Source organism: Pistacia vera, unplaced genomic scaffold, assembly GCF_008641045.1.
Source record: "Pistacia vera cultivar Batoury unplaced genomic scaffold, PisVer_v2 Contig192, whole genome shotgun sequence".
NCBI lineage: Eukaryota > Viridiplantae > Streptophyta > Magnoliopsida > Sapindales > Anacardiaceae > Pistacia > Pistacia vera.
In genome coordinates, this window is record NW_022195993.1 from 1,074,060 (window position 1) to 1,100,185 (window position 26,126).

Below are 26,126 nucleotides of genomic sequence, written 5' to 3' on the forward strand. Positions count from 1 at the left end.
TGTAAATCCTACATCGTAATACCAGTCCAATTCAATTTTTTTTTAACTTTTTTCAAAAAACTTTTCCCAAAAACATAAAATTGTGAACCAAACGGAGCCTAAAATATTATAGAAATCCCGCGATAACCATACCACAAGGTGCCACAAGCTAATGTTTTTTATATCAGATTTAACTTTTATTATTATTGAATTTGATTGAGGGTCCATTTGGTGCGGCTTCTATAACATAAATTATAGAAGAACGATTTATTAGAATAGAACTTATATGAGTAGAGCTTCGTTGAAAATTATGATAATTGTTTGGTCAAGAAATTATAAAAGAGCTGTCTAATATTAATTTATCAAACAAGAATAACTCAAGTCAAATTTATTAATTTGAATAGGAATATCTTTGAAATTTCAACACTTTAAATAACTTATTTTAAATTATATAAGTGCTTTACGCAACCAAACAACAGAAAAACAATTTCAAAAGTACTTATAGCTTTAAATAAGTTTATTTGGGTAGTAAATAAACCCAACTAGATAGGCTTCGATAATCATTAAAATTAATACTTGTCTATATACCTCTATTTTAAAACCCAAATCGGACCAATCTGACTAGGAACCAGACTTTTATCTGATTCGAGTTGTAGCAATTGGACTGGATTGACTTGGGGTTGGATGGGCATAACAATGTCGAATCACCAGTTAAACCGCGAGTCGACCAACCATTTTCTCTCAACTCCTATAATACCTCGCTGGTCGGACTAGTCAAACCGCCAACTCGAGGGACTAGCCCCTTGATCGGGTCAAGGCCAGTCCGAGTATATAAACATTGCTATAAATATGATTATAGTAAACAAAGTAGACAAACAAGCTAAAATTATACTAAAGTAAAGAGATAAATATTGGTAATTAAGCATGAATAGATATAAGAAATGTATTGTTGCCATGTGAATTCATAACATAGAGCAAACTTTGACGCGTGAGAAATTGCACGTGGGGTTTCCGAATTTGGCCCAATGAAGCGCATTTGAGAACAAAATTTTTCCATATTTGAATATTTATTTTATTTAAAATTATTAAAGGAACAATACTCAAAAATAGCAATAATCCAAACATATTTTGCACGTATAATACACCACCTCAAAATTAATTATCAGTATGGTAAAGTAATATAATTTACAAAAATATTAAATATAATCTAAATTTAAATAATTATCAGAAGAAGTTTTTAATTATCATTTTATTATGATATTTCATATAATTATGTATAGTGCAAATCGCCTTTTATGTTTTATAATATGATTAATTTTATTTTTCTCTATAATGTGGAACATGAATGATGTAATATATATAGATAAGAAAACATTTTCACAATATAAGTGAAAAATAAAATAAAAATCCAATAAGAAAAAAGAAAAAAAAAATGATCTTTTTGTCGAAGTAGTTTTAAGTTTTCACCACAAATTTCCAAGCTTTGCCACCATTGATAAGATGGAAGTATTTGGAGTCCCAAGATTTTGAAGACACAATAGTTTATACTTTACAGTTTTGGACATAAAAGAGAGAGAAAGAGACATTGTTTATTTGTTTGTGGACTTCTAGATAGGTGGAGAAGAGGAAGAGAGAGTGAGAGAAACAGCGAACAAGTTGGTTGTTGGTGTAGTTGTAGTTGTTTTGGCACCAATTAAACCTTTTTATGGGACCTTGAAATCCTTCTGCCTCTAAACTCAAGTGGGTCACTCTATTTTTGATTTGAGGTCCTACTCTTACTTCTCTTCTCCCACTTGCTCCTCCTCTTAGTTGTCTCTTTTCTTGCTTCTGTTTCTTCTCTCTTTTTTCTATGCCTTCCTCTCTATTCTACTCTTTATCCTAAGAAAGATCTAATCTTTTCTCTTCTCACTTATGTTCAAGGTTGAAGCGTTCAATATCTTTGTTTGATGTTCTTCAAACTTTGATTGTTTTGATCTTCAAGAGGGTGGTGTTATTAAAAGTGGATGTTTATCTTTCAATTAAAGCATCTGGGTACTTTTGTTGTGTAAGTCAAAAGGGTGGTTTTCTGTTGGATTGCTTAGAGCTTTGTGATTTTTGACTTGGTGGCTTGAGATTTATTCATGCTTGGTCCAAGACAATGGAGATGTTTATGGCCAGATTTTTATTTTTTTAGCATTCAATACATTAGCTTGGTGAAATAGTATGAAGAATCTTCTCAAGAAGCTTCATATCATGTCTAATCCATCAGAAGATCCAGAAGGATCAGCTTCATCAAAGATTAGTAAGTCCCATGAATTACCAGCATCGTCATCGTCATCATCATCATCATCCCTCCATAATCCTGAGAATAAATCCAATTCTGGTCTTTCAAATTGGTTGAATTCAGTTGTAAATAGAAAAAGTCCAAGTCCACCATCTTCTTCAAATGTGACAAGAGCAGAAAGAACAACTGAGCCTGCTGATTTGGTTAGTGGTAGTGGCTCAGATGTTGTTTTGGATACTGTGAGGCATGACTCAGGGTCCACTAACTCCAGGGATCCTGATATAGAGGAAGAGTATCAGATACAATTGGCTTTGGAGTTGAGTGCAAAGGAGGATCCTGAGGCTGTTCAGATTGAGGCTGTTAAGCAAATCAGTTTAGGTTCTTGTGATCCTGAAAATACTCCTGCTGAAATTGTTGCATATAGATACTGGGTAAGTTTGCCTTTTCAATTACTATCTAATTGACTCAAGTCAAGTCTTGTTGCTATTAATTTCATTAGTTATTATAACTTTATGTGAAGGAACATTTTCATTACTTCTTGGTTTTTTAAGTCAACTGACATGTTCTATTATCAAGCTATTGATGTTGCCATAAATTTGTTATTTCTTTCTGATGAAATTATTTGTCTTTAATGTGAAGTTAAGTTAGGAAGACGAAAGAAATTGAATAATAAGTTCTGGGAAGTTGTCAGTGTCATTCATGTGATTTTCGTGATATATGTTACTCAAGATGTGATGAAAGGAAGAGACAATAAATTATTAATGTTGTTAGCTTCCTGATGTCAGACCCATGTTATTGAGAGGCCCTGTCGAGTTTTTTAACTAGTTGAAAGAAAGGAGTAATTGTTTCGATAGTTGAGCTTCATTATCTGTGAAAATCTAGTTTCAGCGATACATATTGGCCTGGAAAGTGAGTGTGGAGAGACTTCTTTTGTGGAGTTGGTAAACAAGTTGATAGAGTAATAGCATTCACAGAAACAGGAAAAGTCAGATCAGCAATTAGGTTGGTCCATTATCATCTTCTACTTTAGATTATTGGGTGATATTTGTGAAGACAATAGGGCTTCCCCTATGTTGCTATGTGGTTCAATCCTTGGTTACTCATGGACTTTGTTACTAACTGAAATTCAAATCGGATGCCCATGTTTGAGATATGGTTGATAGACTTAGATATTAGTGTCGGAATCTTATCTAATAGCTTATGCTTTTAGGTTAAGTGGCTCCTTAACAATGATCAAATGAGTGAAGCAATTGATGAAATCTGTTTTGGTTTGTAAACATTCAAGGTTTATTAACCTTATAAGATATATTCTTAAGAAGTTGGATATACATATGCTATGTGCCATCTTTAAATGAATGCTTGGCAATTGGCATTTGTTTTAAGATTTAGTTTGCCACATGTTTATTCCTTTCTAACATATCTCATATCGTAGATTTGTCCGTGCTTCACAGAATTACAATTCTCTTAGCTATGATGACAAGATCTTGGATGGATTTTACGACCTGTATGGAATCTTGATGGCGTCCTCCTCAGACAAAATGCCATCCCTTGTTGATTTGCAAGGAACACCTGTTTCAGATGGTGTCACCTGGGAAGCGGTTTTGGTCAATAGATCTGCTGATGCAAATTTGTTAAAACTTGAACAGAAGGCCCTTGAGGTGGCTGTCAAGTTAAGATCACAAACTCTAGCTTCTGTGAGCAGCGATTTGGTGCAAAAGCTTGCTGTTTTAGTTGCTGAACACATGGGTGGACCAGTTGGGCATCCTGAAAACATGTTAAGAGGATTTCAAAGTCTTAGTTCCAGTTTGAAAGCAACTCTTGGTAGTATGGTTTTGCCGCTTGGTTCTCTAAGAATTGGTTTAGCTCGTCACCGTGCATTGTTGTTTAAGGTACTTGCTTCACTTATTTATTCTTTTTGTGGTAAGTTGCAGACATTTATTTGTTTATGGTGTGAAATTTGATATTGCACTGGATAGAGTAGAATGTCACAGAAAACAAAGTTCATGCAACCAAATCCATTTATGGTGGTTGAGACTGGGATAAGTTAGAATTTGGATAACCCATAGTGCCATTTTTGCTTCCATGTTACAGGGAGCTTTCGTTTCCAAATTCAAAATATAAATTTGGATTATTAACATGAAATTTTCCTTGAACAATTTGGCACTTTTAGCTTCCCTATGATGAACAAAAATTCTGTACTTTCTGTCCCTGTTTATGTTACTTATATCATTGTGTACCTTTTTTTAGATTTGACTTGTGATTAGAAATGTATGGACATTGGAATGAGGGTCAATTTCTAAACAATTTTCAGATCAACTGCTTCAGATTAGGTTAACAAGAGAATATGAAAAAATGCTCAAATATTTGTGTCATTCCATGATATGGTATTCTCAATTTCTTTACTCGTGTCATTAGCTAAAGTTTTATTCATCCTATACCTCAATCTTCCCTGTGACAGAAGAGCTTTTTATTTGCTTTTGACTTCTACTGAAAAAACATTATTGTTCATGCAAGTGTTGTATTTGAGACAGACATGGGATGTCCAATATGAGAACTGCCAAAAATCTTGATTTAGGATAGGGCTATATATGATTTGCATGGGTGTTGGCTTGATAAAACTGTCAAACAATTATGAAAGTTGTAATTTGTGCAAGTTTCTTGATAATAATGCATAGCAACATCATAGTTCTAAAATTTCTTCTGGTTACACAGAAGTATTGCTTTTATAATTATTTGTGCCCGTATGTGTTGGACTAGCCTTCTTTTCAATAGAAGAATTATTCTACAAATAATAGGTACCAGTATTGCCTAAGATGGAGAAAACAACCAAAAAAAACCAACCCAAATGCGTCAGGTTATAGGTGGAAAAGTTCAGCAGGTATATAGAGTCATTTCCTAGAGGGATGACCAAAAACCTTTCTGTCAGACTAGTATCAATCTCTTAGTGCTGGATGCTCAGAGATGTTATACCTTTGTGTTCTAGGGGAACCATTTTTCTCAAAGAAAACATTTCCTGTAAACTGCATTGTGAAAAGTGTTGGGGATATATCGAGAATGTGCAATAATTCAAGTAAATAATAATTTATGCACAGCTGAATTAATATAAGAGCCTGTATGGTTATTATACACACAGAGAACTGGATAAAATAATTGTCTACAAGTCTAGAAAATTTTAGCCCTTTCTTCATTGGGTCTAGATAGAGAGAAAGTGGCCGATTTGACAAAATGAATCAAAGGATGATGAAGTATCTCTCAAATCTTCATTTTCTCTTACTTCTCCTTTCTGGAAGGTGTAGGAGATTGGATCTAGCTGTTAGAGGAATGTTTAAATAGCTATACCTTTATTTTTGTAATACTCTTACCTTTTCACTTATTTATATATTTATTCATATGTTTTTATTGACTATCTCAAGTTTTATACTTCCTTTGTTCCTCACATCACTTTTTGATCAGCTCAGCTTGTTTTGTTAAAGTCCTGTTGCTTTCACCAATTGCGTATAGTCCACTTAATGTTCTATATGTTTATGTAGGTTATCGCTGATAGTGTGGGCATCCCTTGCCGGTTGGTGAAGGGACACCAATATACAGGTTCTGATGATGTGGCAATGAATTTTGTAAGGATTAATGATGGAAGGTAAGTGCTATTAAAACTTTGAAGTTACCATTTTTCACAATGTGAACAAGTTATCTCAGATGTCTAGGTTTTGGCTATCTTTATTTTGTTGTCCACAGGAATCAGGGATTATCTATGATGTCTAGCATATTCACATGAAAAACTTCGAACATTCTTTTTTTTATGCATATGATGCCTACTATATTGTATACTTGTTCTCAAAATTAATTTCGTGAGTTCCATTATTATGAGATTCTTGAGTAGGAGAAATCTTCAGTTTGTTGCATGCATCTTTTTGTTTTAAAATTATGTGTGGTTTCTGCATTTGTTCAATTGGCTACACGGCTTACCAAGGTCTCATGGCAGAAAGTTAGCTTCCATTATATGTGTTCATTGTTTGTTTGGTGTTGCAAAATGTGCACCTCTTTATTAAGATGATTAATGATTAATAGTGTGGATTTCAGGGAGTACATTGTTGACCTAATGGCAGATCCTGGAACTCTTATTCCTTCTGATGCAGTTGGGTTACATATAGATTTAGATGAATCTTTTTACTCAGCCAGTCCTTTATCAAGAGACATTGACTCATCTCATGTAGCCTCCTCCAGCAGTGGGGTTGGGAGCTCATTTGAAGAACATTCCGAGTTTGGGACATCTGAAAAGAGATCCAGGTTCAGAAGTTCTGTTGCTATAGCCAGTCAATCTGAAGACACTGGAAAATTTGATACTTCTACAACTTTTACTGGGACAATTAAAGGTGAGGAAGAATCCAATAAAATTCTTTCCAATTTAGAGAGCGTGCCAGCACGAGAAGTTCCAGGCAGGTCTGGTTATCCTTACACTCATGGAAGATCTCCTTCCTGGACTGAAGGTGTTGGCTCTCAAACAGCGCGTAGAATGAAAGTGAAAGATGTTTCACAATACATGATTAATGCTGCCAAAGAGAATCCACAATTAGCTCAGAAGCTTCATGATGTGTTGCTTGAAAGTGGTGTTGTTGCTCCTCCAAATCTGTTTACTGAAATTTATCAAGAGCAATTAGATGCATCCACAGCTGAGATCAGGTCACCAACTGAAACGAAGGATGAAAATAAACAGGGTTTTGGAACTGGGGAAAGTAAGGATCAACATGATCTGAGTTCAGCTCGTTTTTTGCCTCCGCTACCACGTCAAAGAGTGTATTCCAAGGGAACTCCTCTTTTTGACCAACCTGAGTATCTTAATAAGCCTGCTGAAGGTTTAGGGTTCAATTTTCCTGATATAAGGGAATCGACTGGACAGCCTTCCTCACTGCAGTCTGATGTGACACCTATAAAATACCGAAAGGATGTCCCTGTGGCTGCTGCGGCAGCTGCAGCTGCAGCTGCTGTTGTTGCATCTTCAATGGTAGTAGCTGCAGCAAAGTCAAACACTGACTCAAATATTGAACTTCCTGTGGCTGCTGCAGCCACTGCTACTGCTGCAGCTATGGTAGCAACAACTGCAGCTGTGAATAAGCAGTATGAGCAGGGTGCACGAAGTGATGGAGATACAGATTCTGCTGGTTATGAGCCACGTGGTAGTGGAGGGCTGGAACATGGTTCTTTCGGGGCAAATTCAGAAGCTGAGAGAGTATCAGATAGATCAGCTGGCAATGATAGCACAAAATCTGATCTTGATGATGTTGCGGAATGTGAGATTCCATGGGAGGAACTCACCTTGGGTGAACGTATTGGACTTGGTATGAACCCATGCATTATGCTATGTAATACTGTACCCTGTTTCATTTGATACTTCTTGACTCTAGCTATGCTCACATAATTGTCAATTTCTGGCTTATTGTTGTCTTTCAGGATCATATGGAGAGGTATATCGTGGGGAATGGCATGAAACTGTGAGTTTTCTCTTGCTGAAACTAAACCTTCTGGGCTTTTTTCATGTCTACTATGGGTCTAATTCAAATATTTTCGTGTTTTGAGAAGCATAAAGTTTTTGTAGAATATTAGTATGCTAGAAAGCCAACTGAATAGCTCTGGTAAGCAGTTTGGGAGCTGGAATTGGTAAGTTACAGTATGATTAATGTAGAAAATCCTAAATAAAATTAATTATGGGACAGACTGTTGGATATAAAGGTTGATGATGAGTGGAATATCTCAAGATAAACAATATACAATAAATTGGATCAAAATTTATATAAATTATTCTAAGATATTAAGGATTGTCTAACTGACAAATAAACCTTAAGTACCTGATTTTCCAAAGTTTTATAGTATAATATAATTATTATATATTTCATACCCAAAAATCACCCTATTTTTCTTTAATGTTCACCAAATTCTAAAATTAGGGCCTACTTTTTTCGTGTTAGTTTTTTAAACTATGGTTCTGGAAAATTCATCCTTGGAAATACTACTGCACAATGTTTTGTCCTTGGAATAGGTATAAGTATTTTGGGGCTCTAGAAATGATCGGCAATGCCTTAATAAGACAATTCATAGTTTTGGATCAATTGTTTTTTTGGTACATGTCGTGACTCGTGAGATGGTTTGTGTGGTAGAAATTAAATGTTTAAACCTATGCTGAGTTTTTTCCTCCAAATTGACGTATGATAATCCTTGTTCTTGGAAGGTACATTTTTTGAACTTGTTGCTGCTCTTTGATTTCATAGGAAGTTGCGGTGAAGAGGTTCCTAGACCAAGATATTTCTGGTGAATCACTTGTAGAATTCAAAAAAGAGGTACAAGTTCTCTCTTCTCTTGCTATCTTAGACATCAACTGATCTCATGCCATCTATAGCAAAATCTGAATAGATACTTCTTTCACACATGTCACAAAAGATGCCTGAACCTTGTGATCTGCTTATTGTCTTGTGCCTGATTCAAAACTCATGTTAATGATTATATCCTGATGGGTCATTCATCACTTTGCAAATTAATTTTAATGTAATCTGGTCAATTTATCTTTGTTATTGTTGTTTCATATGCTGTAACTGCTCACTTTCTTTTCTTTTGATGGTATGTGTTACATTTAAAAGGATACTTAGATCAACTTCCCAAAAGACATGGAGCGCCTCTTAAAATCTGGTTGATTCCTTAGCCTCGTGCTTTATGCCTATACCTCAAATTAATGTGAAAAAAGAGAAAGAATAGATAACTAATATTGTATAGTGTTAGTATATTATTAGACTTCAAGCGACTTGGGCTTGTTACAATTTATTCACTGGCTCAATGAACTAAATTCCTAAGGCGATAGTATTTGTATGATGTTGCTGATCTTTTCTGGTAAGGAAGGCTGTTAGATTGACAATTTCTTTTCCAAATCATGTTAATTCTTCTTTCATGGCATACTTAAATCATATTAACAGCCTCTTTCTACCACTTTAATGTTAAGTCCTGTGAATTTAAATTGTATACCATTATTGATTTTCGCAAATTGTGATTTGTTATGTAAGGTCCTACTCATGAGAAAGCTTAGGCACCCGAATGTTGTTCTCTTCATGGGAGCTGTAACTCGTGTTCCAAATCTCTCAATTGTTACAGAATTTCTTCCTAGGTATGTGTCCACCTTATCTCTTTCCATATTTGTGTTGTAATCTTATATTAAATTTTATGCAGTCATTATATTAGAGTTTTATTAATGGCTGGTAGGAAGTTTATAATGCTTCTGTAACTAGTTTATACTGACTAGTTTTCTTGCGATCAGAAATTAGTTCTTGTGGCAGCAATGTCACTAGCATTTGTCATCTTGCAGTGTCCAAATTATTTAACTGAGTTATCAGTAAATGAGATGACTTGAAATGATGCTCTTGTAAATGTGCTTTATTTAACAAATCTTAAATAAAATTTTGTTGATTGAGGGATAGTTTTAGTAGTAGAATTTTGTTTAACTTAAATATTAATGTCGGACCCTAATCTAATACCTTAACCTTTTGGGTGAAGTGACTACTTACTTAGAATCAGAGTTAAAGGTCTTAAGTTTGAATCCCTCACATTTACTTTATATGCTTTTTTATATTTATCTTTCTATATATCTTGGGTTGGTTTGACCTATCTATTATCTATTCTTGTCTCTTGGCATATCTGTCTGATTTATGTTACATGTGAGGGAACTTGGTACTTGGATATTAATGTTTGATATTCACCTAGTAACATAAATTTTGGATAAAGTGTTTACATAACTGAACTGAACTGTATCAACTATTCCTCAAGTCTTTGGCATTTTGTTTCCTTACTTTTGTCAGTCATATAGAGCTCTTAGTGCTTGTGTTTCTTTAACTATTATTAGTTTATTGGGGCTTTATTGTTTGTGTTCAATCTGAAAACTAAAGAAGAATTTATGTTTTGCAGAGGTAGTTTGTATAGGTTACTTCATCGGCCTAACAATCAATTAGATGAGCGGAGACGCTTGAGGATGGCCCTGGATGCTGTATGATTCTATTATTCTTATGTTGCGTTCCATAACTTTCCTACAAAATGTGATTTACTTGGTGCTCAGATGGCAATAACTTTTCCCTTTTAAATAATTTAATTTTCAGGCTCGGGGAATGAATTACTTGCACAACTGCACGCCAGTAATTGTACATCGTGATTTGAAGTCTCCAAATCTTCTAGTTGATAGAAATTGGGTTGTCAAGGTATCACTTCTCTCTTTTGTACACTTAAGTGTCTTATATGTCTAATCCAGTATGATGTGAATCTGTGTCTGTAATTCCATCTTTTACATATTTACATCTGTTATTTAGGTATGTGATTTTGGGTTATCACGGATGAAGAACAGCACATTTCTGTCTTCAAGGTCAACTGCTGGAACGGTAAGCTGTGCTAAACAACTAGCTGCAGGTGTATTTATATTTTATATGCCTTTTGTTTTGTATGAATTTTATTGTTTATGTTTGTTTCATATTCTTATTTGTCATTGCCGTCTTTCTTTGGATTTCCTTGTGGGCCTTTGAAAATTTGTCTTCTTTCTCTTCCTTTTTCATCAAGTTCTTATAAGTCTAAAAGATAATCACAATTCTGTAACTTGCAATATGTTTTGCCCCATTGATTAATCATTATCTAGTTACTTTGTTTGATATAATTTGACCATTACCGCTACAGATTAGTGATTTAATTTTGTAGCACTTTCAGGCTGAGTGGATGGCTCCAGAAGTGCTCAGAAATGAACCTTCAGATGAAAAGTATGCCTTTTCTTTATTGAACTTAGTATTATTATTGGACCATTCCTGTGCTTCCTCTGTTATAATCTTATGAATATGGAATGCAGGTGTGATGTTTATAGTTTTGGGGTCATATTATGGGAGCTATCTACGATGCAACAGCCATGGGGGGGAATGAACCCAATGCAAGTTGTTGGTGCAGTAGGATTCCAACACCGCCGTTTGGACATTCCAAATAATATGAATCCAGCCATTGCAGATATAATTCGGAAGTGCTGGCAGACGTGAGTATATTTTAAGTTGTTGCCTTCCAACCTGACACTTCTGAACATGCTTGATTACTAATTAGTTTTCTACTCTGATATTGTATCTGGTGCGGGGTACTGTTTGGTGATTTATCTTAAACTGGAGTAGGCATTAATAATCCCTGGTAGCTATGCTTATTCTAGTTATTTAACTGAAGGTTTAATGTGTTGCTGGAGGCTCTCATGGTGTGGTGGGTGGCCGGTTGATTTCAAATTCATGAGATGTGCTTTCCTGATCCACTTATTTATTCTGCCATTTGGTTTCCTTATGCTTCTTGTATTTGAAAACCTTCAGCCTTCTGTGAACTTTCATTAATCCTGCTGTGATGCATCTTTTTTCACCCTTAAGTGTTAATGATATTTGTACTTGGACAATCCTACAATTGAAAAATCAAGCTACCTTCTTAGAATTGATTTTCTCTAGCCTCATAAGAAAGCCACCCTTCGAGTAATGAAACGTGATTGCCTTGTTAAAGTGTTTGGAGAATCTATGCTGATACTCTTTCGACGGAATATTTGCAACATTGATCGTGTATGTGTTGGCTGTCTCATTTGAGCTAAGAATAAACATTCCGTTTCCTGCCCCCCTTGCCTTCCATTCTTTTTCATGGTAGAATAATCATTTTCTCCATTCACTAGTTTTTAACATTTAGTTGTAGAGATTATTTTTGCTTGTTTCTCTGGAAATACTTTTCTGAAGTTGATGCTATTTCTTCACATTTAATTGTAAAAATGAAATTTTTGATGTTATTATCATTGGCCATATTGATTGACAACTGACAATTGACCTTATTTTTTTTAACCCTGTAGAGATCCAAGATTGAGGCCAACGTTTGCAGAAATCTTGGCTGCTCTGAAGCCATTGCAGAAGCCTATAACTAGTTCACAAGTGCCTAGACCAATTGCACCATTAAGTAGTGGCCAAGAGAGGGGCCAGAACCAGACAGCGAGATTTATTGACGACTCAACAGGCTAAAAGATCAAAGTTTGCAAACAGACTGAATCTCGGCTCATCGGACTGCCAAAACATGTTGGCAAGTCCTGGAATGTTGGAACAGATATAAGACAAACATAACGGATTTGATAGAAGATGATGAACCAAACATATACTCCACTTGAGATGATTGTGATTCTTTCCTTCTTTTCTCTCAACAATTTTCCTTTTCTCTTTTTGTATTCTTATTGGTGCAGCCTCCTCAATCTTGTGTATTTGTTTGTAAAAAAAAGGTTCAATTGCAATTGTTGTAATCAATGTTTTGCATTTGTTTTTGTGTTCCATGTGTTGTTCTTCAGGTCATATGATCGTAACTGAAGAAAGTCATACAAAAAATGGAAACCATTTTGCTGCAATAATCAAACTAGTGGTCAATTTTGAATTGAAATTCAAACTGGATAGTATCTTACTAAGATGTCAACTTAGGTACAGGGAATTTTTTATACCAATGACTAACTCTGCAAGTTGATATGCTTCATCTTTCACCCCATTTTGGTAGGGGCTTGAATCCGGAATCATATGCAGAGGTGAACAGTAAGCCACAGGTCCGTCTAACTATTTGACTAAATCCTTGCGGGTTTGTTAAACAAGAGAAATAGCTCATATTATTGAATCTTGATAACTAATGATTTTAGTATGGTAAGGTTGTCGCTTATCGATCAATATTATATGAGTAAACCATTTTTTCCCACCCAAATAATGGATTTTTAAAATATAATTTTACAATTCAAATTTATATTCTGTTTTTGATTTCGACATCATTATGACTCTAGATCATAGTCATTCTTTTTTTCGATCATCACTCACCAAAACCCTTCAAACCCTACACCTGACAACCCTGTCAATCGCCGCCAATTGAGTGATTAAGGTTTGCACAACCGTTCCTCCCAAGTCAAATTCCGGCAATCTCAACCACCAAAATCCAATATTCCACCATCAAAAGACTCATTGACCTACTCTCTTCAAAAGTCCTAACAATTTGGATCGAGTTTATTCTCTGTTCGTCGTCGAAATGCAAATTTGGTAGTAAACTGATATTTTAAAAGTCCGTGGGTAGAAAAGTGCAGTGTTCTGAAAACTGGACGATCCGATTCGATCAGGAGCTGGCGACATCTTTAGTTCGGTATCCTCTGAAAACCGATATTTTCAATCAAACCGGATTGAGCCGTGGTTGGACCGTCGAAATAGTGCCGAATCGCCATCCAATCGCAACTCAATCCCACCGGATTCCGACATCATTCGAGGGAGAAAATACCACCATTAGACTTGACGACATCTCTACGAAAAAACCCATCCATTTTCAATGGCCGTCGTCCAGCCTTCGTCGCTCGCTGTCCACCTATAGTTCAAGCGACCGTCGAACTTCCTTCTTGATTCCGACAACTTCTGGCGTCGATAGAACTCCCTAACACCACCATCAGATTCGTCGACACCTATACATCAAAAGCCCCATGATTCCAAACTTCGATCGGCCGTCGATCCTCGCTGCCGTTACCACTCACCAGTCACTAGTCTCTTCACGTGACAGGGGTGTTTTGGACATATTTTAAACTTTAAAGGAGTATTATAAGGGTGTTTTTGATGAATTCCAAACATTTAGGGACTAAATTTTTTTTATAGAATACGGTCCAACCGACTGATCCAATTGGTCAAACCGGAAACCGAACCCTTGACCGGGTCATAATCTGGTCCGGTTTTCGAAACATTGGAAAAGTGTCATTAAATCATTATTTGGGTGGGAAAAAGTCGTTAACTCGTATTATATTATTCTTTTTCACAGCTTCCAAACAGACCTCAAGAAAATTGAAATAAAAAAACTAGAGATAGAAGGGACACAAGATTTACATCCAACCACTTACAAGGATAAGGTTTTAGAGAAGAAAAACCCCTAAAATGGACTGAACAAGATATTTTTTTTAATCCATTCTCAAAAGAAGAAAAAGGAAAACATGGCAACTTTCTTTGGATCCCCACCATTTCTCTCTCACCCAATTACCAGAACTCACCAGTTTGCTTCTTCATCTCCAACTCCTCCTCCTCCAAGTCCATCTTCACAATCACCATCAGAACCACAAACTTCAACTCCGTCTTCACAGTTAAGCACAAGCTCACCTGACCAACCAACACCTCTTACTGTTAATAAACAACAAGAGAAGCCTGCAAAACCTGCCACTGTTGAAACTACAGATTGGATAGCTTCAACCTTAACCAGGAGGTTTGGTCTTGGTGCAGGCCTTGCTTGGGCAACTTTTCTAGCTGTTGGAGTTATCTCTGAGCAGATAAAAACCCGCCTTGAAGTTTCTCAAGAAGCAGCCAATACAAGGTGAACTAACTTATCCGGTTTCATATTTTACTGTTCCTTTGTTTGTTGAAGGTTTCCAAGTAGCTTCAGGTTGAGTTACTGAGTAGTCTTGATTAAAATGTTGTGCAGAAATGTTGAAAAGGAAGAGGAAGTGGTGTTGCCTAATGGCATCAGGTAAAAATCTGATGAGTTTAGAGATTTGTAGCTTCTTTGTATCAGAAAATGACAGTCTTCCTCATTGTAATATTTGAAACAGATACTATGAATTGAGAGTTGGAGGTGGTGCTGCTCCAAGAACAGGAGACTTGGTGGTGATTGATTTGCAGGGGAAAGTTGAAGAAACTGGGAAAGTATTTGTTGACACAATTAATGGTGAAAAGAGGAAGCCATTGGCCTTGGTAATGGGTTCAAGGCCTTATAGTAAAGGAATGTGTGAGGGAGTTGAATATGTATTGAGATCAATGAAAGCAGGAGGGAAAAGGAGAGTGATAATTCCTCCTAGTTTAGGGTTTGGAGAGCAGGGTGCAGATTTGGGTTCTGATATGCAAATTCCTCCATTTGCAACTCTTGAGTACATAGTTGAAGTTGATAAAGTCTCCATTGCACCAGCTTGAATATGTACAGTCACATTTTTACTGATTCTTACCTGTTCTTCTCGAGAGTCATGAATTTGTATCAGAAGGGACACAAAGTTGATTACCAAGTAAATGTAATCCCATGTGCTTGATTAACTCAGATTTTTTTATAATATCAGAACTTGATTATATCAATTATGGCTATATATGCAGAAAAATATGTAATCTTCTGACGATAAAAGTTTTCAATCTATTACTAGTTCTATAATCAGATTGAGTGGTGTAAATATTTACCACTCAAACAATAAGTAAACATTTTTCTATGCAATACACTAATTCTCTCCCATTAAGAATAAAATTGGCATATATTTTTAAATATAGTTTTATATTATAAAGGTAACGTTACTCTTCATCTAAATCATTAGAATCGTGGTCCAATTTAATTAACCTTTGAACTTATGATCAAGGATTTATATGGGTAAAGTTAAACTCCGGTATGGTAACTGTACTGACTCTGTATTGTAACCTTAGAATAACGGTCCTGTTAAGGGAATTAAATTTCAACACTTGGAAGCTGCTGGGAACTTGGGATTCATTCAAAGTGGGTCTATCTAACAACCCAAGTACAACAAAGAGGCTAACGAGTATGTTTTAATATCCACCACACAGCCTATGACAAGTTAAAACTCTTCAATACTTTCACTTCATATAAAGACACACACATCGTAATAAAGCACAAAAAACGAAGCATAATCAGCTTGAATGGGAACCGTTTTGGACTCCCATTTCTTGGCTCTCACAGCCATTGTCACTGTACTATTAAATTTGTTCGCTTTCACCCTCTTTCTCTTCAGAATTTGAGGTTCCAAGTGTAAAGTTTTTTTTTTTTGTTGTTGTGTGTTTTTGCAGGTGGGTTACCAGTTGTTGTTCTTTGTGATCACTGCTCTTCTCAAGTTTGATAAAGTCACTGACTTTGCTGGTGGGTATCATCACTCTTTCTTTACTTGTTCTAGTAAGAAACTTAGGTGCTTAATTGGGGTTCTTTTGTTGCTGAGAAATAGCAGGATTCTGTTGTTAATTTTGTTGTTTTTGTTTTTCTGTTTTAGGAAGCACGAATTTTATTATAATAGCTGTGTTGACTTTGGTTCTTAAAGGGACTTATCATTTTAGACAGGTGAATTTACTCTCTTTATTGTCATTAGTTCATGAAAGAAATGATGTTCTTTTTTTTTGATGAAAAGCAGCATGAATTTAATTGATTTTCAATTAAAAAAACTTCCTTTAGTTTGCATAAGTAAACTCTTTGATAAGGATGGAGAAGAATGAGATACTTTTCATGATTTTATCAGTGATTCATAATATATCAGTTTTGATATTTTTCGTTACGGCAGAAGTTATACAAGTCTTGTTCGATTTAGTTCTACTATAAGTTTATTTATTTAATCCTTTCTAAGTAAACCCTGTTCAATTGTCCCGAGATAAAAAATTTCTTTCGTTTTTTGCAGGTAGTCTTGACATTGCTGGTAGTGGTATGGGGTCTTCGTCTAGGTCTCTTTCTATTAATGAGGTATTATAGCATTGCGTTAGCAAATCCTTTAACTTTGTGGGATTTTCTTTTTATATATTATGCATCACTGATACTTTCGGATATATATGGCACTAAGGTTTGTTGTTTACCTATGCAAGTTAATTAGATCTTAATCTATTGATTCTGACTCTGGCAGCATTACCTCAAGGTTTTAAATCAAAAGGAATCATTTTTTATAGTATTACCACTTTGATTGTTTCGTTTATGATTTTAACTATAGAGCGTTCTGCAGAATTCTGCAGTGGGGTGAGGATCGACGCTTTGATGAAATGCGTGGTAATTTGGGAAAATTGGCAATTTTCTGGATATTTCAGGTATCATATTGCTTGCTATATTCACTAATGAGTCAGCTAAAGCTCATTTACAATTTCACATATAATATACACAAGTTTATGTATACACTGCAGGCTGTGTGGGTGTGGACTGTGAGTTTACCTTTAACCGTGGTCAATGCAAGTGATAGAGATCCATCTCTTCAGGCAGTGGATATAATCGGGTGGATTATGTGGTCTGTGGGTGCTTCCATTGAAGCTTCAGCTGATCAGCAAAAACTAGCTTTCAAAAATTCTCCAGAAAACAGAGGGAAGTGGTGTAATGTTGGAGTTTGGAATTATTCTCGTCATCCAAACTATTTTGGCGAGGTCGGTTCTGTCTTTCTATCAAATGAAACTATTTTTGGATTTGGTGGTGCATACAATCTTTGTTATAGTCAATGAAGTAGTACAAATCCTAGACAAATTTATGAAGTTTCATTTACTTAATTGATTGTTTCTTATACTTTTTTCTAAATGTTTACTGGTTACATCATTGAGCTCCGACTTCATCATTATTCATTTTTGGGCTATATTTCTGTACATGCTTCGAAGCACCTGTATATTTTTGCAGCTTGTAATAACTGGAAGCCTTTCAGCTGAAAGGCTATCTATTGTTCATTGACTTGCTAAAAGACGTCATTTTTATCTAGCAGCATCATTTATAGTTAATAATATTAATAGCATCTCTTCAACCTGTTACTGTTTGCATTATTAAAATCAGATTTTGTTGCTATATTCGTATGCCTTCCTGTTGTTCACTGCGTTAATATAATTAGATTTAACCTTCATAATTTGTGCTATCTGGATGTCTTTCGGCTGAAAAAGTTGAAAAGTATGCTAGTCTGGGTCACTTGTTATGGAGAATCTAGAATATAAATAGGGTCTCTGTTTATGCTACTACTTGACATGTGGAACAAGAGAATTGAGATTTCCACATAAAGGGCTTCGTAGTTTTTTACAGTAAGGAAATGATTAAATTTTTTTCTTTGCATCTATGAATTTGTCTAAATAATAAATTTCATGTATTCAAAAAGTATAAAGGGCTTCGTAGCTTTTTACAGTGAGGAAATGATTAAATCTTTTTCTTTGCATCTATGAATTTGACTAAATAATGAATTTTATGTATTCAAAAAGTATACCTTACTGGCTTTCTAACCTTAAGAATGCATAATTCATCAAGCTACTCTGTTACCTCGTTATCGTGATTTTAATTCTACCCATAAATATTGTGCTCAGATTTTCCTATGGTGGGGAATTTTCATTGCTTCCACACCTGTACTGGAAGGTGCCGAGTGGCTAGTAATCCTTGGGCCTATCTTTCTCACATTGTTGCTTCTTTTTGTCAGTGGCATACCATTGCTTGAGGTTTGCTTTCCTGCCATACATTTTATTTTTACAGAATTCAATTCATTGCCATGTGACAATATGCTAATAATATAATACTTGAACCGATGCAGGAATCAGCAGACAAGAAGTATGGAAATGTGGCTGCATACAGAGTTTATAAGAAGACAACAAGGTTAGGTTAATGTTTTCACCTTCTGTTTATGTTCTATTTATATTGGACGAGGAAGTAACTAAACCTAACATGTGGTGTTCTTGCATTGGCGAATGCATATTCTGTTTCAGCCCTCTTATTCCATTGCCTCCAATAGCATACAGGCGCTTGCCTTCATGGTTCAAGGCAACTTTTCTCTTTGAATTTCCTTTATACAGCCGCAATCTTCCACAAGAGCAGCCAAACTGGTAAGACTTCAATGTCTTGAGAATAATCTTACTTTTGATAATATTAACTCTTAATCAGAAGTAAACTGATACATGTGCAATTATTTTTGTTCATGGTTCTATTGGGAATTAAGGAATGTCAGTTGTGCGTATTGTTTAGAATCATTCTTCTTGGCTTATAACATTTTCCAATGGGCGAACATGTAGTATTTATTGTGAAACTATGAGAAGGTCGAAATGAAAAAATAATCAATATTGCAATATTTTGGATTTTTGGGCATGTAAAGTTGTATTTAAAAAGCCAAAGAAACAATACCCGCCTCCAGGTGTTTGTCATACTATCCTCCCCAAGCAAACATCAAACTGAAACTGTCAAGCAGAAAAGTTAACAGCTAAGAATCAAATCCTATTCTCTGTTATTAGTCCAAAATTTTCACATACTGGTAAAATTCAGTATGCTTCTGCTCCATAAGATTTCGGAGAACTCCGTTTGAGTAACTCTTTTCCTATCTCTTTACATCATCTCTTTGTCACCCTATATTTGTCTGCAGTGCTTAATTTGTTACATGAGATTGATCCTTTTTTTTCTTTAATTCTTGGGCATATATGGTTAGGTCACTTCTTTTGTGAAGCCAACCTACCTAATGTATCCTAACTGATATGTCCTGTGACCTGCGTTTGCTCAGAAACAGTAGGGGACATTAATCTGATTCATTAAATTTGATTTTTGCTAGTGCTTCTATAGGCTGATTCTCGATATACTAGTTTCTTGCTTGTTGAGGAATATCTTTGTACGGTTAAAAAAAAAATTAATCATCTTTGTTGGGAGTTCTCGAACTATGGTAGTAATTGTGAATTCATGTTGCCATGCCAGGTTCTCATAGTTCATCATTTATGCTTTGCCTGCCATATTACCGGAACTGCTGTTGCTAACGTATATTTTACAAATTGCATGCTTTGAATGGAGCTTATAAATTTGAACAGACAGAATAACATTGTACCGTCGTAATTTTATGTTCTTAAGTAGACATACGTCTGTTTTCTCCGAATATCCTTATTGATGGTTCCATTTCTGGATTTCTGTAATGACAATGTAATTTTTTTATATTGATGGTTCCATTTACATTTTTCTAAAGCCACCTATAATATTTGTGCAAGGTATAGAACAAACAAAGGAGAAAGAAGTCAAGGATTGAAGATGGGTTAGTATTTGTTTATTCTTTGTCTCTGCTATGCTTTGTATTTCTTTCTGGAACAAACAAGTGTTAGCTATAACTACAATGATTCTTCTTTGTTCATTGTTCATTTATATTTTGTTTACAGTTGTAATAATTTTCGAGTAATTTCCCAGACTAACATCTGGTTAAGGATTCAATCTTCCTTGGAACCTTTGCATAACATATATCCATCAAATGCTTTAGTCAGTCGATTTGCAAATCCGAGTTCAAAATTAGACATTAACTCTAAAATTCCATAACTTGCTTTGCAAACCCGAGATCAAGATTAGAGGAAAGTGTTGGCCCGACCATTCGATTAAGTCGAAAATGAAAAGTTGTAATCTCAGTATATTGTATTGATATGGAAAAGAAATTACATGCCTACTGATTCAATGTTTTTTACATGTTAAGGGGGAAAAAACTGAACAAACTACGCCCCAGCAAAAAGAACCTCTTAAAAGTGAGGCAAAAGAAATGAAAAACAAATATTATAAAGCTGTAGTGTTATTGATATTCTCCAAGGAAAAGACAGCGCCCGATCTGGCCTCATTTGATGAGTTTGAATGTGACATTAGAATGTAAACGACCCAAAAGTGAAGGCATACAAGGTAAACCAAAGACCATAATTTTGCGGTTGGATTTCGCCTCAGAAACACCATACCGGCCAAAAAAATTGAATCCAACTGCAGAACCAGTGATCCTATATGCCTCCTCCCCGAACGGATCTTGTCTTCGAAAAGAGGCCCCAACTTTGACTGGGAGAGCTCCCATGCTCCAGATTCCAAATCTCTTGATGAGCTACTGCTCATTGACTTATTTTCTTCTAGCAACCTTGAAACTGCCTGTAGAATGGATTGGCACATAAATTGAAAACCACCAGTTTTGTTTAAGAAGAAAATGCATGTATGATTGTTCTGATTTGAATATTTACCTCCATTCTGAACAATATAGTCGCCTTTTCTGAGGACAGAGCCTCAACCTGATTAAATGAGCATAATTGAAAATGTTAGGACATGATATTCTATCAATCAACGGCCAGCAAGTCCTCAATTAGTAAAAAGTTTCAATCATCAAAGTCTAATAGAATAAAGGAAATAGAAAAATCCTTGCTCTTTCCTTGATACAATAAAGATCCATATGTTACTCTTTGACAAAGCTAGGCAGTGGGAATTAAACGGATTATAAATTTGTTTTGGGCAAGGACTCGAAAGCATAAAAGTTGAAGCTATAGTTTATTTTCAAAACTCCTAATCTCTTCTGAGCTAAAAGATGAAAAGGCATAAAAACTGAACAATACATAAGCTAGGATAACCCTTGTAAGAACAAAGTTTTTAATTCTTCTGCGTTTCATACATAAGTGAATATTCACAGGACATTTCAGTCTTCACTGAAATAAAGAAAGATGTCTTTCATTCCATCTAACCATACAAATACCAAGCATTCCTATCACTAGAATTTGTGGTGTCATTGAAGTAATAAGATTTCTTAAGCAAATACCTGGGCTTGTTTCTGAATTAAATGGTCAGTCAGCTGACCAAGCCTCCTCTTCAGCTCAATTTCTACTTCTGTTGGATCCTCTATCTCCTTCCTTGTTATTTCTATGTCTTCTTCCAGCTTCTTAGCCTAAAATGTTACCAACAGATTGAAGGAAAATCAATAATACCCAAACAAATCATATTAATAAATATAACAAGAATACTATCTTAACATGAGTAAACACTTGACATAATCTCAATGCCAGTATAAATTACAGCCTGGTAAAACTTGAACATTTTCAGTCTATAATTGGACTAGGGGAAGGGGGTGTCAAAGAAATGATAACCTACGGCCAGATACAAAAAAGTGGTTCCTTGCAATTGTACCATTATCCTGTCATGTCAGTGCACTCAAGGTCACAAAGCAAAAAATGGCATTTGTATAGGTTAGTCTGAGCATTCATAAAAAAGAGCCAATACACTGGAATTATATAATTTGATATGGATTCATTACTCATTCATAGCAAGGACATTAAAAGCAGTAATTGAATCCAATTCTAGCTTGAACCATGCACTGTTTATTATAATATTATAATTGCATAACAAAAAAAAAAAAAAAAATAATAATAATAATAATAATAAACAATCGGCATTAAGCAAAAACTTGTATATGCAGTGCAGTCCATTCTAATATTATCAATTTGGAAAATGAGTAATAGCTGAATATGATAGATCTTGAAAACATGAAAGCTAACCTTATCTTGCAATTGTACGATTTTATCAGTTATGAATGAGTACTCTGCCTCAAGTATTTCTCGTTCAAATTCAACTCCTTTTGAAGCTGCTGACTATATTTTTATGTAAGATCAAAAGACTATCACAAAATGGTCAAGAATACTTGGACGAAAGAGTAGTGTAAAAGTAAAGAAAGAAAAAGAAGGGGAAGAGAAAAGGCACAGCCTCTGCAACTAATATGAACACAGACAAATATAACTCACTTGGCTGAGGTAAGTTCCAGTCTGGTGAGTATGGGAGATACTCCTACTGAGTTCTGCAACAAAGAAAAGGTGTTTCAAGGATCCATATTTGAGGCTATCAATAAGGCAAAAATAAAATTAACACCATGAATGTGGGACTAAAGTCTAGCATACCACAACACCTCAGCTTTTATGGTTCAAGTTCCTATTATTTTCAATTTTTCATAGAATATGGAAAAAAACAGCTCTCGGAGAGCTGCTTTGGGAAAAATATATCAGAAACTTCCACATTAGGTCCATAAAACACCATTGTATACTGTCAGCAACAGGACAAAGCTGGCAAGATACCGAATAACTAATGTTTATTCCCATTACCCCATTCTAAATTAATCAAGTTTTGCTTTTTATCAACCAAAAAAATCATCCAGTAAGAGGTTTCAGCAGTCCTATTTCCTAAAGTCCAGTATCTATATACTTTCACCCTCTTACATCCATCTTCCTGTACACCAAATCTAGAGTTCCAGATCTCTAAGCAGTTCGTGCTATTTATTTATTTATTTTGGACGCCAGTAACAAAATTCGGTTTGGAACACAGCCTAATCAAATGCCATCTCCATTTCATAAACCGCAAGACCATAAGTAGCCTGGAGTCCAACCATCCTGTTACTTGCGTAGACTACTTTCATTATCCTGAGGTGAACTAAATGTGAACTAAATATGAATAAAATCAAGTTTGCTTGGACGGATAGTCTTTGTTCTCATAGAGCACTTAACTAATTGACTCCCAAAAAAAGTCATCAGCATGTCAAACACAGCATTTTGATAACTATGGAAATTGATTGTACTGCATTACTATCATTTGGGGGTTCATACCTTCACGAGCCACTTCTTTCAACTCAATTTGTTGCCTGAGTTCTGCCACCTGATCAGTCTGGCCAACAAAAGCTCATGCATGTAAATAAAATCGCATAAGTTAAAGCATGGAAACATAGGTGATTAATTGACACTTAGGCATTACATCGATGTATAGTAGAAATCAGAAAAAAAAAAAAAAAAAGATAAGCCCTTGGCCTATCTTTCTCACATTGTTGCTTCTTTTTGTCAGTGGCATACCATTGCTTGAGGTTTGCTTTCCTGCTATAAATTTTATTTTTACAGAATTCAATTCATTGCCATGTGACATATGCTAATATATAATACTTGAACCGATGCAGGAATCAGCAGCAAGAAGTATGGCAATGTGGCTGCATACAGAGTTTATAAGAAGACAACAAGGTTAGGTTAATTTTTTCACCTTCTTTTATGTTCTATTTATATTGGACGAGGAAGTAACTAAACCTAACATGTGGTGTTCTTGCATGGGCAAATGCATATTCTGTTTCAGCCCCTTATTCCATTGCCTCCAATAGCATACAGGCGCTTGCCTTCATGGTTCAAGGCAATTTTCTCTTTGAATTCCTTTATACAGCCGCAATCTTCCACAGAGCAGCCAACTGGTAAGACTTCAATGTCTTGAAATAATCTTACTTTTGATAATATTAACTCTTAATCAGAAGTAAACTGATACATGTGCATTATTTTTGTTCATGGTTCTATTGGAAATTAAGGAATGTCAGTTGTGCGTATTGTTTAGAATCATTCTTCTTGGCTATAACATTTTCCATGGCCAAACATTTAGTATTTATTGTGAACTGTGAGAAGGTCGTAATGAAAAAATAATCAATATTGCAATATTTTGGATTTTTGGGCATGTAAAGTTGTATTTAAAAAGCCAAAGAAACAATACCCGCCTCCAGGTGTTCGTAATACTATCCTCCCCAAACAACATCAAACTGAAACTGTCAAGCAGAAAGGTTAACAGCTAAGAATCAAATCCTATTCTCTGTTATTAGTCCAAAATTTTCACATATTGGTAAAATTCAGTACCTTCTGCTCCATAAGATTTCGGAGAACTCCGTTTGAGTAACTCTTTTCCTATCTCTTTACATCATCTCTTTGTCACCCTATATTTGTCTGCAGTGCTTAATTTGTTACATGAGATTGATCCTTTTTTTTCTTTATTTCTTGGGCATATATGGTTAGGTCACTTCTTTTGTGAAGCCATCTACCTAATGTATCCTAACTGATATGTCCTGTGACCTGCGTTTGCTCAGAAACAGTAGGGACATTAACTGATTCATTAATTTGATTTTTGCTAGTGCTTCTAATAGGCTGATTCTCGATTACTATTTCTTGCTTGTTGAGGAATATCTTTGTACGTTAAAAAAAAATTAATCATCTTTGTGGGAGTTCTCGAACTATGGTAGTAATGTGGATTCATGTTGCCATGCCAGGTTTCCATAGTTCATCATTTATGCTTTGCCTGCCATTACCGGAACTGCTGTTGCTAACTATATTTTACAAATTGCATGCTTTGAATGGAGCTTATAAATTTGAACAGACAGAATAACATTGTACCGTCGTAATTTTATGTTCTTAAGTAGATCATACATCTGTTTTCTCTGAATTTCCTTATTGATGTTTTCATTTCTGGATTTCTGTAATGACAGTAATTTTTTTATATTGATGGTTCCATTTACATTTTTCTAAAGCCACCTATAATATTTGTGCAAGGTATGAACAAACAAAGGAAAAGAAGTCAAGGATTGAAGATGGGTTAGTACTTTGTTTATTCTTTGTCTCTGCTATGCTTTGTATTTCTTTCTGGAAACAAGTGTTAGCTATAACTACAATGATTCTTCTTTGTTCATTGTTCATTTATATTTTTGTTTACAGTGTAATAATTTTCGAGTAATTTCCCAGACTAACATCTGGTTAAGGATTCAATCTTCCTTGGAACCTTTGCATAACATATATCCATCAAATGCTTTAGTCAGTCGATTTGCAATCCGAGTTCAAATTAGACATTAACTCTAAAATTCCATAACTTGCTTTGCAAACCCGAGATCAAGATTAGAGGAAAGTTTTGGCCCGACCATTCGATTAAGTCGAAAATGAAAAGTTGTAATCTCAGTATATTGTATTGATATGGAAAAGAATTACATGCCTACTGATTCAATGTTTTTTACATGTTAAGGGGGAAAAAATGAACAAACTACGCCCCAAAAAGAACCTCTTAAAAGTGAGGCAAGAAATGAAAACACATATTATAAAGCTGTAGTGTTATTGATATTCTCCAAGGAAAAGACAGCGCCCGATCTGGCCTCATTTGATGTGTTTGAATGTGACATTAGAATGTAAACGACCCAAAAGTGAAGGCATACAAGGTAAACCAAAGACCATATTTTTGCGGTTGGATTTCGCCTCAGAAACCATACCGGCCAAAAAAATTGAATCCAACTGCAGAACCAGTGATCCTATATGCCTCCTCCCTGAACGGATTTTGTCTTCGAAAAGAGGCCCCAACTTTGACTGGGAGAGCTCCCATGCTCCAGATTCCAAATCTCTTGATGAGCTACTGCTCATTGACTTATTTTCTTCTAGCAACCTTGAAACTGCCTGTAGAAGGATTGGCACATAAATTGAAAACCACCAGTTTTGTTTAAGAAGAAAATGCATGTATGATTGTCTGATTTGAATATTTACCTCCATTCTGAACAATATAGTCGCCTTTTCTGAGGACAGAGCCTCAACCTGATTAAATGAGCATAATTGAAAATGTT

At 35.3% G+C, this 26,126-nt stretch overlaps 5 protein-coding genes across 7 annotated transcripts; 3 read left to right on the top strand and 2 right to left on the bottom strand.

Annotated features, from left to right (window-relative positions):
• Nucleotides 1-1,590: 1,590 nt before the first annotated feature.
• Nucleotides 1,591-12,679, top strand: LOC116127454 (probable serine/threonine-protein kinase SIS8). 2 transcript variants are annotated; one of them, XM_031413100.1, is made up of 13 exons: nt 1,591-2,673; nt 3,694-4,131; nt 5,773-5,876; nt 6,320-7,575; nt 7,688-7,728; nt 8,503-8,571; nt 9,286-9,386; nt 10,181-10,259; nt 10,369-10,467; nt 10,576-10,644; nt 10,964-11,013; nt 11,100-11,276; nt 12,108-12,679. In XM_031413100.1, the coding sequence occupies exons 1-13, from the start codon at nt 2,182-2,184 to the stop codon at nt 12,271-12,273; spliced, it is 3,141 nt and encodes a 1,046-aa protein (XP_031268960.1). In that variant the 5' UTR covers nt 1,591-2,181; the 3' UTR covers nt 12,274-12,679. The 2 variants fall into 2 exon arrangements, with proteins under 2 accessions (XP_031268960.1, XP_031268961.1); XM_031413101.1 differs by having other exon boundaries at nt 2,556-2,673; nt 3,675-4,131.
• A 1,561-nt stretch (nt 12,680-14,240) lies between these two features.
• Nucleotides 14,241-15,343, top strand: LOC116127632 (peptidyl-prolyl cis-trans isomerase FKBP17-2, chloroplastic-like). Its single transcript, XM_031413274.1, has 3 exons — nt 14,241-14,614; nt 14,723-14,767; nt 14,850-15,343. The coding sequence occupies exons 1-3, from the start codon at nt 14,241-14,243 to the stop codon at nt 15,205-15,207; spliced, it is 777 nt and encodes a 258-aa protein (XP_031269134.1). The 3' UTR covers nt 15,208-15,343.
• Nucleotides 15,344-15,838: 495 nt separating this feature from the next.
• Nucleotides 15,839-20,219, top strand: LOC116127623. Of its 2 annotated transcripts, none has more exons than XM_031413262.1 (10): nt 15,839-15,981; nt 16,078-16,147; nt 16,275-16,342; nt 16,674-16,735; nt 16,989-17,070; nt 17,164-17,397; nt 18,307-18,435; nt 18,528-18,589; nt 18,700-18,816; nt 19,954-20,219. In XM_031413262.1, the coding sequence occupies exons 1-10, from the start codon at nt 15,931-15,933 to the stop codon at nt 20,000-20,002; spliced, it is 924 nt and encodes a 307-aa protein (XP_031269122.1). In that variant the 5' UTR covers nt 15,839-15,930; the 3' UTR covers nt 20,003-20,219. The 2 variants fall into 2 exon arrangements, with proteins under 2 accessions (XP_031269122.1, XP_031269123.1); XM_031413263.1 differs by having other exon boundaries at nt 19,960-20,219.
• A 121-nt stretch (nt 20,220-20,340) lies between these two features.
• Nucleotides 20,341-24,402, bottom strand: LOC116127545 (golgin candidate 2-like). Its single transcript, XM_031413197.1, has 7 exons — nt 24,391-24,402; nt 23,338-23,395; nt 22,486-22,538; nt 22,243-22,335; nt 21,510-21,635; nt 20,944-20,991; nt 20,341-20,854 (listed from the first exon to the last, which is right to left on the bottom strand). The coding sequence occupies exons 1-7, from the start codon at nt 24,400-24,402 to the stop codon at nt 20,501-20,503; spliced, it is 744 nt and encodes a 247-aa protein (XP_031269057.1). The 3' UTR covers nt 20,341-20,500.
• A 1,208-nt stretch (nt 24,403-25,610) lies between these two features.
• Nucleotides 25,611-26,124, bottom strand: LOC116127466 (golgin candidate 2-like). Its single transcript, XM_031413116.1, has 2 exons — nt 26,050-26,124; nt 25,611-25,962 (listed from the first exon to the last, which is right to left on the bottom strand). Exons 1-2 carry the CDS (start codon nt 26,053-26,055, stop codon nt 25,669-25,671), a joined length of 300 nt encoding a protein of 99 aa, XP_031268976.1. The 5' UTR covers nt 26,056-26,124; the 3' UTR covers nt 25,611-25,668.
• Between the last annotated feature and the right edge of the window lie 2 nt (nt 26,125-26,126).